At 37.0% G+C, this 17,566-nt stretch overlaps 1 protein-coding gene across 3 annotated transcripts in view; it reads right to left on the bottom strand.

Annotated features, from left to right (window-relative positions):
- The window catches only part of LOC129775778 (dihydropyrimidinase), a 63,563-nt gene that overhangs the window by 41,049 nt on the left and 4,948 nt on the right, over positions 1–17,566 (bottom strand). For 2 of the 3 annotated variants that reach the window (XM_055780868.1, XM_055780867.1), the window contains exon 2: positions 9,395–9,534. In XM_055780868.1, the coding sequence (XP_055636843.1) occupies positions 9,395–9,439 (45 nt within the window). In that variant the 5' untranslated portion in view covers positions 9,440–9,534. Of the gene's footprint in view, positions 1–9,394; positions 9,535–10,061; positions 10,081–17,566 lie in introns of those variants that run through there. The other variant, XM_055780869.1, reaches the window with a different exon arrangement.

Raw genomic sequence — 17,566 nt, forward strand, 5'->3', positions numbered from 1 at the left:
ATGAGAAAAACACGCACAGCTTAATAATTGTAGGCGAGAGTTTCTTCGATAATATATTGGTGACGTCGGAAATACTCAGTGTTGGGAGTGTTTAGATTTATCCTCCAAGTTGGAAACTAATGCAGCGCGAACTCGATTATATACAGTCTCCGATTTCTTTTCACTGTATATAATCGAATCCTGTATATAATCGAGTCAAAAAAATGTTTTTTTTTAAATTTGTTTTTCATGCATATAATTTTTGATTATTGAATGTAAAAGAAGAATTTAATATATTTTCCCAGAATCTCTCAGGAGGTGATAGATGATCATATTTCATGGGAAAAACCCTACGCATATGTTCGAATTTTAACAATGACAGAGTTATAGAACTAAACTGGCTCTACACTAAAAAGTACGCTACGTGAGCCAATTATGTTGCTTTCATTTGAAAGATATTTTTTTTAAATCTTTAAAACATTTTCTTGCTAGTTGTACGTTTTTCTCATAATCCAGTAGACCGATATGGCTGATTTTTTTAGCATGTAAAAATCTTATTATCTGAATTGTTACGTAGCGGTTTTTGAAAATTATGAAAATTGCCAAAATGTCGGCCATTTGATAAAAAAAAATTCAACAAAAATCGTAAGGCCGTGGTTATCAGAGAAGTTATCAATGATGATAATCGATCAAAGCAGATAGGTCCTTTTCGTAGGTCACACAAGAATTCATTTTTGCATGCTGAGAAAAAAACTTCTGCTAAATTGGTCCACTAGATTCTGAGATAAACGTACCACCAGCTGAAAAAAATGCACTTAAAGATTCGTACAGCCCTGTTACTCTTGAGATGACCCCATAGTTTTTACTGCAGATTTTCAACGAAATGAAATATCGAAGAATCCTTCCGGTACAACATTGCATAAAAACCATTTTTTCGATTTACCAGAGTTGATTCCCCCATTAAACAGATTCCCGAAAAAATCGCAAATGAAACAAGTATAACGAAAATTTTCGCACGTAGAAGATCTCATGGAAATAAATTTGTACATAAAAAAAGGCAATGTTTTTTTTTATTAACTTCACACTTTCAAAAATAGCTGAAATATCTCTATATGTGGAAAATTCTTCAGATCATGATATAATTATAGTTTTGAATGTCAATGAATCATATATTTCAAAGCAAGAATCAACCAGGCAAACCTAATTCACCAGGTTAAAGTATACCGTCGTATTCTGAAATACAATCGAGTTAGAATTACCCGAACGGATCGCAATTTTGCATTCTGTAATCCGTTCGACGACTCAAGTTCAATCGAGCTATGCATCCTAGCCACACTCTACCGTATCAAACATGTGTTCTATGTAACAGAGTAATAAAATCTTGCAACATATATATTAATGTTCTGCAGTTCTGTAATTCCGTGAAAAGCATTAAATACATTTGCAAGTCCGTGAATGAGGGCAGTAATGTGGCTGTATTTCAAATTCAGTATATCAATATGAATATGAAACACACTTGCAATACACTTGTTGTTTGTCATATAACAACGAATATATTCACTAAAAATTATCTAAATGGCAGCATAACGTTTACCGGGTCAGCTAGTAATAATGATAATAATACTAAAATGTTACTTTACATTTTTGTTGATAATATTAAGATTACGCGCTAAACATATTTTATTCATAAATAAAATAAAATCTCCTTCATGTCCAAACCTACATTGCTAAGTGCGCAACACTTCCCCCAGCCGCATTCTAATCTGGCCCTACAGTTGCATTCGCGTAACTTTCATTCACACGACTTCCACCCACGACACTTCTCCACGCACCTCTTTCAAAAATACTCTTCTGTTGCTCACACTATTTCCCCCGAAAACTTCTCTACATAGAATAGCCGCGTCATCGACAAATTAAATTTTCCCATATCGGAATATGCTGCAGAATTCGCCAGTTATTAATTGTTATTAATTCTCCGCTGCACAGCAGATTAATCTCTTTAGTTTGCGAAAATGAAATGAAATAAAATGACGTTGTGCTGGAAAAATATATACTAAGACACCCGATATCATCAGCACGAGGGAAAAAAACCATCAACGACGGTAGCAACGTATAACTATTGCATTCAGAATCTACAAAAACATCACTAATGAGCAAGCGGGTCTGTCGCAGACGAAAGACCAAAATACTCTCACATGGGAATGTATTCGTGTACAGTACACGACAGTAACAATAAATGTCGCATAACATTTCCACTGTGTGACTGTAGTTAAAAATTCAATCGCGTGACTGCCACGGGACAATGGTGGCGACAGTTATGAGATTACTGTCGTGATGCAGTACATTTGGTACCCCTGTCTCCAACACACTTCCTGCAGCGCTACGATGTCAAACTTGCGGTTCTACAATAGTTCGGAAAGCACACGGGCACTTCCGATGAAATTGAGAGATCGACAGTTCCACGTCCCGATACTCATTCGTCAATCCGTTTTCGTCGCCTGGGTCTAGGTCGATTAGTTCGATTCAAATCTTCTTGTGCACTACGACCAACCCCACTGTCTCGAAGGAGGACCATCGTGATACTGCTGTTTTACGTCCCGAGTACCACCAAGACTGTTTCAAGAGCTGTTTCCGGCTTTTTGTGGCTTTTCTTGAAGACTGGAAATGCCCAGTGCAAGCTAGAAAAACGATCTTTGGTGATAGAATTTCCGAATTTTATCTACCTTAGCTATTGCAGCAGCTTCTGGATTATGTGAGGGTTGAATATTGCCAACCAATGCATCAAAATCCTCTCGTACAGATGATCGCGCTTCATCACCAACGATTTGTGGTGGTTTCGCAGGTGTGTATTCTATAGATGTCATTTTCAACGTACTTATCAACGACTGGTGTGCATTGTTGTACTTACTGTTATCCCCAAAACCTAGCTACTTGAAGCGAGGATCTAGCAGTATTGATTGGGCTACTAATTCGTCTGATCTGCAAATCGCTTCACCAGCTCCGAAATCAATTTATTATAGAGCTTTTTTATAATCACTAGAACCGATCTCTCTCGCTCCATATAATGTTGAACATGTCAGATCATGTCGGTCAGAAGAGCACAGCTGTTTTCGATAACGACATAGTTTTCGCCTCGTTTGATATTTAAAAAAATATTTCTGGCTTCTTTTTATTCGGAATGTTTTCATGATGTACTGTATTATATTAGTCAAATCACTTCATTCGATACACATATGCGGTAGTTGCATGAAAGAAGTAATTGATGATGGCCAATTACTTCTTTCATGCATCTACTGCATATGGGAGTTGAATTTATCATAAATAACTGTGTTCTACTAGTCAAACCCTTTCTTTTGATATCCATATTGATGGGGTTTTGACAAAATACAGTCATTTCATGTCAAACCGATATAGTGGTTCTCAGATTTCTATGAAAAGTGATAGTTTTGTTGCAAAATATTAGACCCATTAATACTATAAATGGGTCTAATATTTATATTTATAAAATATTAGACCCATTTTTTTTATTTTCAACCCCATTTCCATTTTGGGGTGGTCCGAAAAATCAACTTTTTCCATTTTTTCCCAAAAATTACTTTCTTTAAAAATTCATAACTTTTGAACCATTGAACCGATTTAGATAATCGACATATTATATTAAAGCCAAGGAATCTGCCGGCTCAAATGAGCGGCTCGTGAGCGCTCGTCCATCTCTAATACAAGTGTACCACGAGTAAGATTCGATGTAGTAGTTTTTGGCACAGCCATTTCACAGCGAGTGAGATTCGGTGTTGTAGGTGAAAGTGGTCATTTAGGACATTAATGAGACTCCAACATAATCGTGGGACATATGATGGAGCCACTAAATGTGGATAATATCAATCCGACGTGCTCACGATTTTATTTTAATCTCATTTATGTACTAGAATGATGAAGGTATATGTGTGTTAACTGCTTACTGCTACCTGTATAATTATTTTTTAGCTTTCAACACATTGTCTGTGTTATTATTATGTTTGATTGCAATGAAACAGTTCAACTTGAGAAGTTTTTTTTACTTAATTCGTTTTAAAGTTTTTGGTACACTATCTGTATCATTAGCATATTCATCAACGGTTAAACCAGTCAACATTTTCCAATAATTTTTATTTTTTACTTCACTTTTTTTTAAATGTTTTCATGATTTCATGATGTATTATATTAGTCAAATAATTTAATTTGATACCCATATTGATGAGGTTTTGAAAAAAAATATCGCCATTTTGAGGTGGCGGCAATTTAGGATTTGAATTTTCCACAAATAACTGTGTTCTATTAGACAAGACCTTTCAGTTGATACCCATATTGATAAAATTTTGAGAAAATTTGTAGTAGCCATTTTGTAGCGGCTGCTATCTTGAAATTTCAAGATCATAGAATACGCAGTTTTGGAATGGCAACAGAGATAAAGGTGTGTTCCAAATTTCATATCAATCGGTCCGCAGGAAGAGGGTCGAATTTCCACTAATGTGGGACAACGCTACAAACAGACATACAAACTTACAAATCTACAAACATAAAAACAGGTCGAGCAAAATAAAACTTTCTCCTGCACTGCCACAGGCCACGGTTCGTCAGAGCGAGCTCACGATCCACGGATCCCCGGCTCTTTTTTGAACCGAGGCTCTTTTGAACCGTGACTCAAAAACGAGAACAACACAATTATTCAAAAAAATGCAAATTCGAAATGACATCTTATATTTTTTTCGAAACCTCATCAATATGGGTATCGAATGAAAGGCCTTGACTAGTAGAATATAGCTATTCATGAAAAATGCAAATCCCTAAATGACCGCCACCACGAGGTGGCGCCATATATTTTTTTTTCTCAAATCCTCACCAATATGCATATCAAATGAAAGAGCTTGATTAGTGCAACACAATTATTTAAGAAAAAATAAGTAAAAAAACAATAAAAAAAAAAGTCCAAAAAGAAAAATAATTAGCCAAGAGACCGTTCGCAGCTATCACATCCCTTCCTTCATTAATTCAGTGCAGTGAAGAGACTAAAATAAAATCGTCGAATTTGCTAATGTGAAAGCTTTTAGTTCATTATTTGTATTATTATTATATTCAATCACAATGAAAAAGTTTAATTTGAAATGTTTTCACTTATTTTATATATAAAAAAGTTTTAGTTTTCTTGAAATTATATAAAAATTTAGTGAAATTGAAACTTTTTTATATAAAATATCAAAGTACACTTTTTATTCTTGAGATATACGAGGTCTTATCGAAAAGTATCGTGAATTTCGAATTGCAAAAAACATAATACATTTTTGAACTTTCCGCCTTAAAGTAGACATTTGAGGTGCCATATAGTATTTATTATGAAAGGTCTGATGAACCTTTCATTAACGCTTAAGAAACGACAGGTTGAGCGGTTCAAAAGTTATTTTTCAAAAATAGGGCTATTGGCATAACAGCCGATTTTTCAAAACACTCTGATTCTGAATTATGGACACTAAAGATGATATAAAATAAAACGGATATAACATTTTTTGAAAAATAATAAAAAGGGTGTTAATAAATGGTTTGAGTATAACCCGAGAATTACTGTTAAGGTAGTTAAAACTCCGAACCGGAACGATAAACAGGAAACCAGTACAAAAATAATAACACGTAAGCTGTAAGACGCGATTAATTTCGGCAATTAAGTTTGTTGGGATGGATGGTGAAGCCAATATCAAAGTTAACTTCAATCAGCTCTTTGAATTTAATTTTGAATTTAACTCCGCAATGAAACGTGGCAATTTGCTATCAAGAGGACCAAAAAGTTTTCCAAGTTCGCAATAAATGTATCGACATATGTATTGTAGTTGAGGACTAAAGAGCAGAAACTCAACTACTTCAGGAATCAAGATGATATCCCGGTAAATGTTTTATTTTGGACGACAAAAGTTACTTCCATTTTTCGAAGACGCACATTCCAGGAAACGATCGATGCTATTCCATGGATGGTTCTATTGCATCTCCGAGTATAAAATATAAGTTTAAACATAAGTTTGAACGGAAAGTGATGCTGTGTATTGCCATTTCTGAGAGAGGCATTTCTAAGCCATGGTTCAAGCCCTCTAGTTAGGCTATCAATCAAGATGTGTTCCAGATTTGACAATTTAAAAAAATATAATTTGATCCCGTTTCAACAAATACATCATGTAGATGGACAATACGTGTTTTTTGGCCGTTTCTGTATTCTCATCGATCGCATTTGTACCCGAAAAACCGCCACCCGACAAATCTGCCTCAGTTTCGCCCAATCGAAGATTCATTCGGGATTTTGAGCTTATTGGTGTACACAAACAACTGGAGAACCAGGTTTGCCATAATAAAATCTGTGTTTTTGGTCTCAAAAAATCTTTTTATCTGTGTTTTTTCTCAGAAAATCTGTATTAACTGTTTGCGGTCATTCGTCTACTCTCAGCCACCACAGCAAAGAAGTATACATATATTATAACTTATGCAACAATGTATTAGTTCACACTTTTTCTAAACGAATTTTTATGTCTTGTGAACTTATTCACGAACCAAAACGGTGTTACTAGAGACGTCGGTTAATCGCTCGATTAATTCAAATAATCAAATATCTGAAATTATAATCGAGTAATTTGAAATAAAATACATCGAATAATTGTCACTGTAATCGCGATTAATGAAAAAAGGGATCTTTCTCAAGGTTAATGCATTTTTGGGTTAAGAATTTGGCTGCATAAATTTTTTTATCCAGCCATCTAACATCGACAACCCGATAGACCACGCGGCCAGAATGATAACGTGATACGTGATTTTTACAGGAAATAAATATTCGCTCGATTAATCGAATATTGAAAGACAATTATTCGAATGAGTCGAATACTGAAAAACGTCCCGACGATTAATCGATAATCGAATAAATGAAAAATTGAAAAATTTAGACATCACTAGGTGTTACTATGAATAATAGATAACAGTTCTCAATATAAACAAAAGTTGTCATCCGTGCTCGGGGAAAGGATTAATGGAAAACTCCATGTATTGCGGCACTGTATAGCTGTAAAGAACATTGTTTTGTATGTTCAAACAGAAAGATAAATGGCGAAAGACGACAAACTAATTATTTCGGAGATACATGCGACAGATATCACGTGAAAATGAATTATAGCAATTTTTATTAATCATAAACAAAAAAACATTGTTTAGTAAGTACTTATCAGAAGTTTACAAAAATAAAGGAATCTTGTTCATCTTACAAAGTTATACATCACTGCTTCTTCAAGTAAAAATAATTGCGACCAGTATACATGTCGAAATTTAAGACCACCGCAAAGGGTTAAATTTATAAGTTCATTTAGCTGACCCGGCTAACTTTGTCCTGCTCAAAATTGATTTTTTGATATGAATACTTCTGAACATTCACATTCTTTCAGAAAGTGAACGTTCGTGGCTTGAATTCCAGAAAATTAATCAATCTTTCAATTGGCATTTGTCACTGTTAGACACGACTGAATTTTAAGGTCTAAAGTTCTGTAATAGAAAATAAATATCAATCTATAATTTTGCAATTAACTCTATCAGATTACCAAGTTCGAGAGCAGTTTCAAATTTCTCAGTTTTTTTCGGATTTTACTCCGTTGTTCCTTCAAAATTTTTCAAAAGAAAAACAATTTTTTTTCATCGTTACATTGATCTACGGAGGGATCTCAGCTTAAATCGAACAATCTTTACTCGAATTTGATAACCACATTTTGGCGATTCATTTTCATTTTCCACCTGAAAATCCATAAATATTTACAAAAAGGCGAAACATAAATATCAATGTCGTTAAAATTAATTCCAATTGAATAAATTAACTCCAATCGGACAAACCTATCATTGGAGAACAAATGCGTAATTTTTTTTTCGATTTCACTTTTCACTGCAGTACATATGCGTAGCCCATTTTTTTAAATTTTCCTTTTTTTAAATATTCTTCAAAGCATTCTATCATTCTAATTTGAGTGGAGACAGACATAACAAGATATAGACGACTCAATTCTGAGCAGCCGTTCTCTTGTGATGATGAGTTATACGTACATGGGAAAACCTTGATTATGCTTCAAAATCTTTATATATAAAATTTTGAAGCCTAATCTTAGCTTTAGTATCATTGGCTGGCATAGTTATTATGAATATGACGATGTTGATGGTATCCACGTAAAAAATCGCATTTACTGTGCTTTAGTAGGAAAAAGATAAACAGTGATATTCGTTTACTGTAAAGCTAGCTGATGACACAGATGTTGGCATCTTTTCGCCTTTGATTGAATTGAATCCTATATGAATAAAATTGGTGAGTTGGGAAAAAATATTATTGTGATCAAGCTATAACTAATATTGGATCGTTGTTTTGAAAAATCTGTAAATCTGTATGGAAACCTAAAAAATCTGTAATCTGTATCTACAAATTCTTGGTTTCAAAAAGACTGAAAAATATGTATAAATACAGATTATTCTGTAGAAATGGTAACCCTGTGGAGAGCCACGAATTGCAAACAGTTGATTGGTAGAATCAAGATATGCATTCAAAAAGTTGGCCGTACAACGCTCCTGTTCCATCATCAAACGGAAGCCTCGTCGAACAGCCAGTTACGGACCGTTTTCAAATGTTCTCAATTTTTTTTTTCAACAATGGACAATGTACCTTTAATTTCAATAAATCAGATCTTCTTCAAATATGTTTGACTTTTTTGACAGCTCGAGAAAGAAATTCAAAAATGTTAGTTGTCACCCGTTATGGTTTAGAGATATTAAATCTACAGAGATGCTAGCTGCTTGTATATTTTTGGGAAAGCTGAGATATTTGTATGTTACATATCGAAAATTACTTTATATTTTCGAGATATGTTTATTTTGTAGCTTTTTTGTCTCATATCCATCCTCAAATTCGTTGATGTCTTACAGTGAATGAATGGTATTTGAGGGGGGGATTCCGAACAGCAAAAAAAAAACATAGGCTTTGACGATTTATTATGTCATTTGACATTTAGTCAAATGTTTAAATTTCTTGCGTAAATATTTCACACTCATGACATTCACAGATACAAGTATGGGTACCGATGTACAATGAAAAATTTATTAATTTTTACAATAACTCAATATGTGGTAAATTTTGTTCACAAAAGTTCTCACTTCATAACATTCTACTAAATCTGGCGTTACCGCTCGAAGCCCTCCAACATCACGAATGTTTATCATCTGTGGAAATGAATTTAATAAATTGAAAAACATTTGAATTTGATAGCAGACGATGAATTTTTTTTATGATGGTCAACTGTTGAAGCATTTCTCAATCTACTGCAATCTGGTGAACGAGAATTGCCAGTCACGTCCATAAACATCTCTCTAAACAATCGCTTACCTGTAAATGAATTGGTACTTTTTTCACTGGAGCAGGAGCAGCCATTGTTTTGCACTTTTTCTACCAAACGTAATTTACGCAATGAAGTTCACTTTTCTTTCTTCCGACACTATTCACAACAACTTTTCGCTTGTTTTTCTCTGAAAAGAAGAATTGATATCACAAGCTCACATAACCATATTCCCAGGCGCGTGGTTTCCAATGCTTCTCTGGTTTTCATCTGTTCATTCTCGCAAATCATTCCCCACCGTAACACCGATTCCGATACTAATTTGTCCTTTTTTAGGCGCAGCTTTCTATTCAATTCACCTTTCAATCGCGCGTAATCAATGGCTCTGGCGTCGGTTCATTCAAAACAGTGCCGATAGGAAGCTTTTTCAACGAGTCATCTATTGGAGTTGGAACTACAGAGATGAGAACGATCTTTGGACCTCCCACTTCGGCACCGTTTCATTTAGAGAATGATTTTAAATAAGGGAAAAACTAATAATTATCGGACGCAATAAAAGTAATTGAAAAAAAAACTGTAAACGTGAGTTTTTTTTTCTCCACAGTAACATTGTGTTGAAACCTGACGCGGTTAATGCTTTGTAGAGTGAATCCAATTCGGGGAGCTCACGTCGATTTGCAACGGTTCAGTTCATTGATAAATAATAGCTATGCTTACGGTTTGGTTAGAGGGGTTATATTTCTGTCCAGTCTTTTCACGATGAACACGTAAACGTAATATACCGAGTTTTTATACGGTCTGCTGAACAGTGTGCAAAAACGGAATACCTCCTCTTGAAAGAAGATGCGATGATGGTGATGGTTATGATGACGATGGTAGTTACGCTGGTTGGGATTCGCTGCAATGCTTTGAACCGTTTTCAGGGCGATATAATAGCAACGTTTAATCAATTCGCGACGAACTGAGTTCTCCGAACTGTTTCGAGCGCTTTTGAATCGCTTCTCTAAAAATGTTCGTAAGGCAGAGAAATGCAACTCTGTGACCTACCGCAAACAACGGAAGCAAACGTAAGCATGGGCTCTGTTTCAACTTTACTAATTGTGCAGTGCATCGCATCCATTGTGGTAATCCGATACATCCAATTGTCTTTCCAATTGGTTCCGTTCTCATGCACCAACAAACGTGCGCTTTTATGCTCGAAACGCTCGCGTGACGACAGTTTTTGAGCTTAATTTTTGTCATGTTCTTTGCCTGAGCACGCGATAACGTTTCAATTATTGAGTTAACATCATTCAGAGGAAGCTGCCGCTAGCTGGGGCATTCCAAACGATGCAGACAAATTGTGGGTGACGGATACGGTATCAGGCTTAAGCAGGAAATTGTATTTTAAAAGGCATTCTCGTTTATTGGGAGTGTTTTGCTCCAGTCTAGACTGAGTTATACACGTTTGACCTAGAGAATTACGAAAAGTGCAGAATATAAAATCACAAACACAGTATTTTTTCGCTGTCTGCGAATAACTATCGATACTTGACCTATTTAGATTCAATTGATATATTGTATTGACGCAATGATTGAAGTTTGGCACTCGCAAGTGATAAGGTCCGATTGTTTATGGGGCGGCACTGATAACGTGTATTGTTGTTAAGTTCAATTGTAGCGATAAAATATGTTTACTCACTACAGATCAATCAACCGAATCTCTTCATGCAATTTGTTCAAGATGGTAAACATTTAATTTCTGGCTATTTATTCATGCTGCAGGCTACAGTTGTGCACAAACAAGGCCACTATACAATACATGCAAGTTCTGAAAAGACCTCCAGCTTCCGGAAACCAAATGCTTTGTGCGACTATGGAGATCTATGTAACTTTAACAACAACTGGCCCGTAACCGGCTCAGTTTCATTCCGCCCTGGTTCACGAGGGACGCTCGAAATGCGATACGCATGTCTTTGAATATTTTAACGCATTGGCTGATACCTGTGGTCATCACATAAAAAGTGGGCTTCAGCAAACGTGTAAGATCAAATGTAGAGATTTCAATTTGAATGTATTTTCCACGTGACTATAAGCGAAATCGGACAGAAATAAATATTACAAAACCAAACTTTGGAGGTGTTTAAAATCTGTGAAAAAGGCATGAAGCAACGGCTGAAATACAATGCATGACAATATTTTTGTTTGTAAATTCTCGCGTTTGATATGTTTCCAAATAGAAAAAAGTTTGCAGAACATGTCAATCGCGATAATTTACACATAAAAATGTTACGAGTAAAACATTAGAAGCATTTTTTCCAAGAAAACATGAATAAGTTGATGTTAGAGAAACTCTTTTCTTGTAGCAGTGCCCTTATTCCGATATATGGATGACTTGTTAGTAATTATATGGGCTATTCATATATTTTGCTTCAGAATTTAAGAAAAAATTGTATATTTTTGAGAAAAAATAGTTTTAATTTTCAAAATGTTTTCTTTTATAATTTTTTTAAAATTTTTTTTAATAAAAATCTGAACGATTTCCTATGTTAATTCTCTGACCAATATTTCGTAGGTCCTTTTTTTGAGATAGTTGTTTTCGAAAAAAAATATAGGAGGTTGTGTCCAAGACACGACCGCATTGTTGACGTAGAACTACGCTGTAGTTAAATTCAAGTCGCTTGTTTATAAATGCGAATATTATTTTATAATGCTACGAAATTTTAAAAATAGCCATTCTACCAGTTTGGTTGCCCTGAATTTTTTTTTTGTAGAATCATTTGACGACTATTGTTTGATGAATCATTTTTTGTCCTCACAGAACAATACATGCTCGAGATAAGCGCAGTTATCATCCTAGGCTGATGTCACATTAGGCGGATTCGCCGCCGCGGATATCGCGACGGTTTTTTTCTCAATATGAATTCGCTTTCAAAACCGCCCCGCTCTGTGTGACATGGCTCATTCACAATACACTGCAGATCCTCCGCTACGGTTTTACTCGCGGAATCCGCGGCGGCGAATCCGCCTAATGTGACATCAGCCTTAGTGGAGAAAGTTTTGCTACTGATAAGCGAATCCAAATCACGTACAAAATTTCAGAACGACATTTACTTTCTTGGTGACTAAATAAACGAATCATTATGGTCAAGATTAGCGCAAATAAAATCCTAGTTGAAGGGAGTTTTGCAACTGGCACGCGAACCCAAATAAATAAATAACTTATCAAAACTTATTGAAGAACTTGGTATTCCCTAATAATTTTTTGGTGCACAACCTTAATACCTGCTTCACCATAGCGTCAGTTCAATGCATTGATGCAATGTCAAAGGCACCAACGAAGCCTTTATGATGACGGAAAACAAACAATGTCAACTGCTAGGAAAAAGGCTGAATATTTGCCTCAGCAGAGATTCATTACTACTACCCTAGCGCAAATATTTCCTTTCCGCTATCTCCCCTCCTTGTCACCACGTTCGGATCGACATGTTCACCCGCAACAGCACAATACGTTATGGCACGTACGTACACATACACATATCCATATATCGATGGCTTGAAACAATTGAATATGCACACACTTATCTCCGTTTTGCGCTCAACAGAAGCCCTTTTTGTTAATATTGCCGGTCTAGATCAGCTTAGCTGTCATCCTTTGTAGAGAGAGTTTTGCTACCGTTATGCGAAACCAAATCACAGACAAAATTCCAGAACATTTATGTTCTTTGTGAGCTGACGATAGCCTAGCTTGATGATTCCCTACACAATTGTGTAGCTCAGAACCTTAATACAATGGCGTCAGTTTGATGCAATTATTGCAATGCTAGAGACATCAGCGAGTCAGTAATTTGGTCGCGTCCACAGCTCAATCCAAAACTAAGACATGTGAGACTTTCAACTTCTTTAGTTTATTCGTCTCTAACCTTCAAAAAGCCTCTTGGAAAACTTTACTCCACTCCTCACCGTCCAGCTTGCCCAGCAACGATGTTGTTCAGTCGGTGTCCTCACGAAGAATGAAAGTTTGCCTCAGCGAGATCCACTGTTTATACTCTAGTCAAATATTCCACTTCGTTCTTCTTCTTTTCCATAGTTCACGGAGACTTTAAGTCTTGCGATTTCCCCTTCGTTGCTCGTCCATAAGTTGCTCATTATTGACAGCTCTGTTCGGGAAAGCTCACAAATGCACAGAAAAATGTATGGGAAAATGGAAACGCTTATAGTGATCATGAATTTTATCCATTTACACACCATGGAATTGTAATGTATAGCATATCAAACAAATCTTAGGGAAATTCCGATTCGTTTGGTATGTAAATCGTCAAAATCCGTTCGCGGCATAAATAGTTATTAACGTTAACTTTATTTCATAAAAACGTGACCTGTTTTCTGATTTGGCACCCTTAATGAAAGACGTAGTTCTACGTCAAAAAGTTGATAAAAAATTCAAAATGCAAAATACAGATTTAATGTATAGTTTTCATGATATAGTTTTAACGTAAATAACTATTTCGCAAAAAATGAGCTATTTTAAAAGCTTCAAAATGGTTTGTATGTATGCGAGCAGACATCTCTTTCTGTTTTCTTTTCTCATTTCATTTGGGATTGTGCCAAAAAAATCCGTACGACGTCAATGGGGATCGAACCAAGGCCGGCTGGAATGCAAAGCTATTTTACACGAACACACTATCCACATGACTAATGATGCTTTGGCAGTTGTTCAGCAAAAAATGGCACAGAAAAACCGAACAAAAACAGGTTTTACTGTATTCACGAATCAGCTGGCGAACCCGTTCATAAATTACTGGTATCTGGTATTAGATGGGATGATCGAATCAATGATAAACTGTGGATGCAGTGGAGAAAATGGATTGAAATGAAGCTCGACACTCTTCGCATTCCGTAATGTTATTTTTCTGACGCCGTTGTAGAAAGCTATTCCTCGCTGCAAGTACACGCTTTCGTTGACGCAAACAAATCTGCATACGCGTGTGCCGTGTACTTTCGGGTCGACACACCAAATGGACTTGCCATCACCCTTGTAGTGGCAAAGTCAATGGTATCACCGTTGAAAATGTTAACGATTCCACGCCTTGAGCTCCAGAAAGCCGTTTTGGGATCTCGATTTTTCAATAGTATCTTATCCATGCACGCTATACCAGTGACGAAGCGTTTTCTGTGGACAGACTCAGTCACTGTCTTGGCCTGGATCCGATCGGATCAACGCCGGTATCACCAGTTTGTGGGGTTCAGGATAGGTGAAATATTGTCGACGACCGACGTTGGCGAGTGGAGGAAGGTTCCATCCAGACTGAACGTTTCAGACGACGCTACGAAGTGGGGATCAGGGCCAAATATTAGTTCTGACAGTCGTTGGTTCCAGGGGCCAGATTTTCTGCAGCTTCCCGAAGAGTTATGGTCTGGCAACAACAAAATTATCGAACCTACCGAAGAAGAGCTGATTATCTGCAACGTTCATCAATCGATCAAACTCCCATTGGTCGACGTTTCAAGGTTCACTCGTTGGGAAAGCCTTCACAGAACGGTGGTCTACGTGCACCGCGTTTTCTGTAATTGCCACAAACGTGACGAAACGCCAGAAGACGGACCTCTAACTAAAGAGGAGTTGAAGAAGGCGGAAATAACTCTGTGGTGGCAGGCTCAAGAAGAGTTTTTCATATCGGAGATCACAGTGCTTAAAGACACGAAAGGAGTTCCGGAGAAGCTGCATGAATCGATAGCGAAGTCGAGTCCAATTTTCAAGCTGTGGCCGTTTAGGAAACGCCGAGTGGAAATCATATGGAACTAAATACCCAGTAATTCTTCCGCGTCAACACCGCATAACATTCATCCTTGTAGACGCGTTTCATCGTCATTTTCGTCACTCAAATCGAGAGACCGTGGTAAACGAGCTGCGATAACTCTACGAAATCCCGAACTTACGATCGATGGTTGCTGAGGTATCTAGGAATTTTATGTGGTGCAAGGTCTATAATGCTCATCCACGCGCTCCACCCATGGCGCCGCTGTCGAAGGTTGACTCCTTATGTACGGCCTTTTTCATACGTAGGGTTGGACTATTTCGGGACAGTCCTCGCAAAAGTAGGTCGTAGTAACGCAAAGCGGTGGATAGCGCTATTCACATGCCTTACTATCCGCGCTGTCCACTTGGAGGTTGTCCATAGCTTATCAACGCAAAGCTGTGTCATGGCAGTGAGAAGATCACGGAGAGGATCACCAGCGGAAAACTTCAGTGATAACGCGACGAATTTTCACAGAGCGAACATTTAGTTGGAAAATGAAATCAAAGAACGCAATGAACGTTTGGCTACGGTTTTTACGAACACTGAGACTCGTTGGTCATTCATCTCAACAAGTGCTCCGCACATGGGTGGCGCGTGGGAGCGGATAGTTAAGTTGGTGAAGGCAGCTCTTCGGACCATTCTGGACGCACAACGAAGACCAGACGACGAGATTTTGGAAACGGTCATTGTGGAAGCAGAAGCCATGGTCAACACGCGACCGTTGACATACATTCCACTAGAGTCAGCCGATCAAGAAGCTTTGAGCCCTAATCTTACCCCTGCGTTACCTAAGAATTTTTACGGAGAAAAAACTGTTTATTGTAAGTAGTTTATAATTGTTCAATTGAATACGATATATCAAATAAAATATTTACAACTGAAGCTGATCCGAAGTAACGCTAGAGTATTCATGAGGATCTGCTAAAAGAAAACAGTCACAACACATAGTTTCAAATACAGTTTGCGAAGATGCATTTCTTCCTCCCGTAATTCCAAAAATATAAATTCCTTGTGATTAAAAAAGGTCCAACGACATCAATGCTAGGATATGAATAGCTGTGTATATATGTTGGGTACCAACTAACTTCCTATGTTCTAGATACATATATTGATACCGTTGTACGAAAGAGCGAAAGAACGATTCAAAACAACTAGTTCACTTCGATGAACGGTTAGCGACTGAACCGTTCATCAAAGTGAACTGTTTTGCCTATCTCTATATTCTACATTTCCCTCTGAAATTATTTCATCTCTCATGTTTTTTTAGAACCGCGAATTTGCTTGATTTGATAAATTTCTATTTGCACTATTAGCAGTATTTGCTAAGCGGATTCCCCTCCGTATTGGGGAAACACATTTCGGTGGGAACAAAAACCCCGACTTGCATGTATTTGCAAAGCGAATTCTCCCAGGCATGTTGATTTTGAAGTCTGTGTTGGGGGAACCGTAAATCGGGCCAATCAAAGCGGGCAATTAGTGCGTTAAGATAACGCTTAATATTTCACAGTTATTCAATTGTTTATCTCATGGAAAATAACATTTTGTTTATTGTGATAGATGCGTAGAAATATTTCCCATCAATTAATGCATACATCTTTCCGATTTATTAAGAAATGTTCGAGTTGTAAGCATTCGAAATCTTTAATTTTTTCCAGCATGTTCTGTGTTTTTGTTTTCATTTCGACCCCCCCCCCATATTTCAGTTAGACGTAGTCCTACGTCAAAAAGAATACATTGATAATTAATGGTTTTGAATTCTTTCTACCACTACAACTCTTACAATCTTACAGAAAGTTCAGTTTAATTCATATAATAAATGGTTTAAACATTACCAATATGTAAAACAACATCGTTGAAGAATAGGGAGAATAACAGTGGACCTACGTCGTTCCCCTAAGGGATGCCGAAGCCGTTCGTGAACCAATCAGAGATTGATGGTCCAATTTTAACGACCAATTGTCTACCGCTCACATACGCGTTTAGTCAAGCAATGATCTGTTCAGAAATTCCGCAGGAACTGCTCCATCGTACCCGGATTGGTACAACATTTTCAGTTTGGACAGCGTTTCAGTCAATGTTTCTGCCGACATTTTGAAAGTATCAGCAACTATAATACCTGCTCAGTGCTCCTGATACATCGCCTTAGTGGGGAGGATAATCAAAAATTGATTTGAAAAATTCAGCCAGCAATGGATAATTATCTTGCGGTTTGTTCGCCGAGATGAACCAGTATCTTTGTGATTGGAGTAAACGAAGCTCCAAAAATTTGTTCGAGTTCGGGCCGCGGTATTTCGTTTTCTTCTACAAGTTCAAAGTTCATGAGTCGATCAGGGTGGCTCCAGAGAAGGTCGAGGCTCAGTGGCACAAATCCCTTGAACACGTGCAGAATCTGCGAGAACTTGTGTACGACATCAACTTCTACATGCTGGCACCAGAAGACCA

This window comes from Toxorhynchites rutilus, chromosome 3 (genome assembly GCF_029784135.1).
Source record: "Toxorhynchites rutilus septentrionalis strain SRP chromosome 3, ASM2978413v1, whole genome shotgun sequence".
Taxonomy (NCBI): domain Eukaryota; kingdom Metazoa; phylum Arthropoda; class Insecta; order Diptera; family Culicidae; genus Toxorhynchites; species Toxorhynchites rutilus.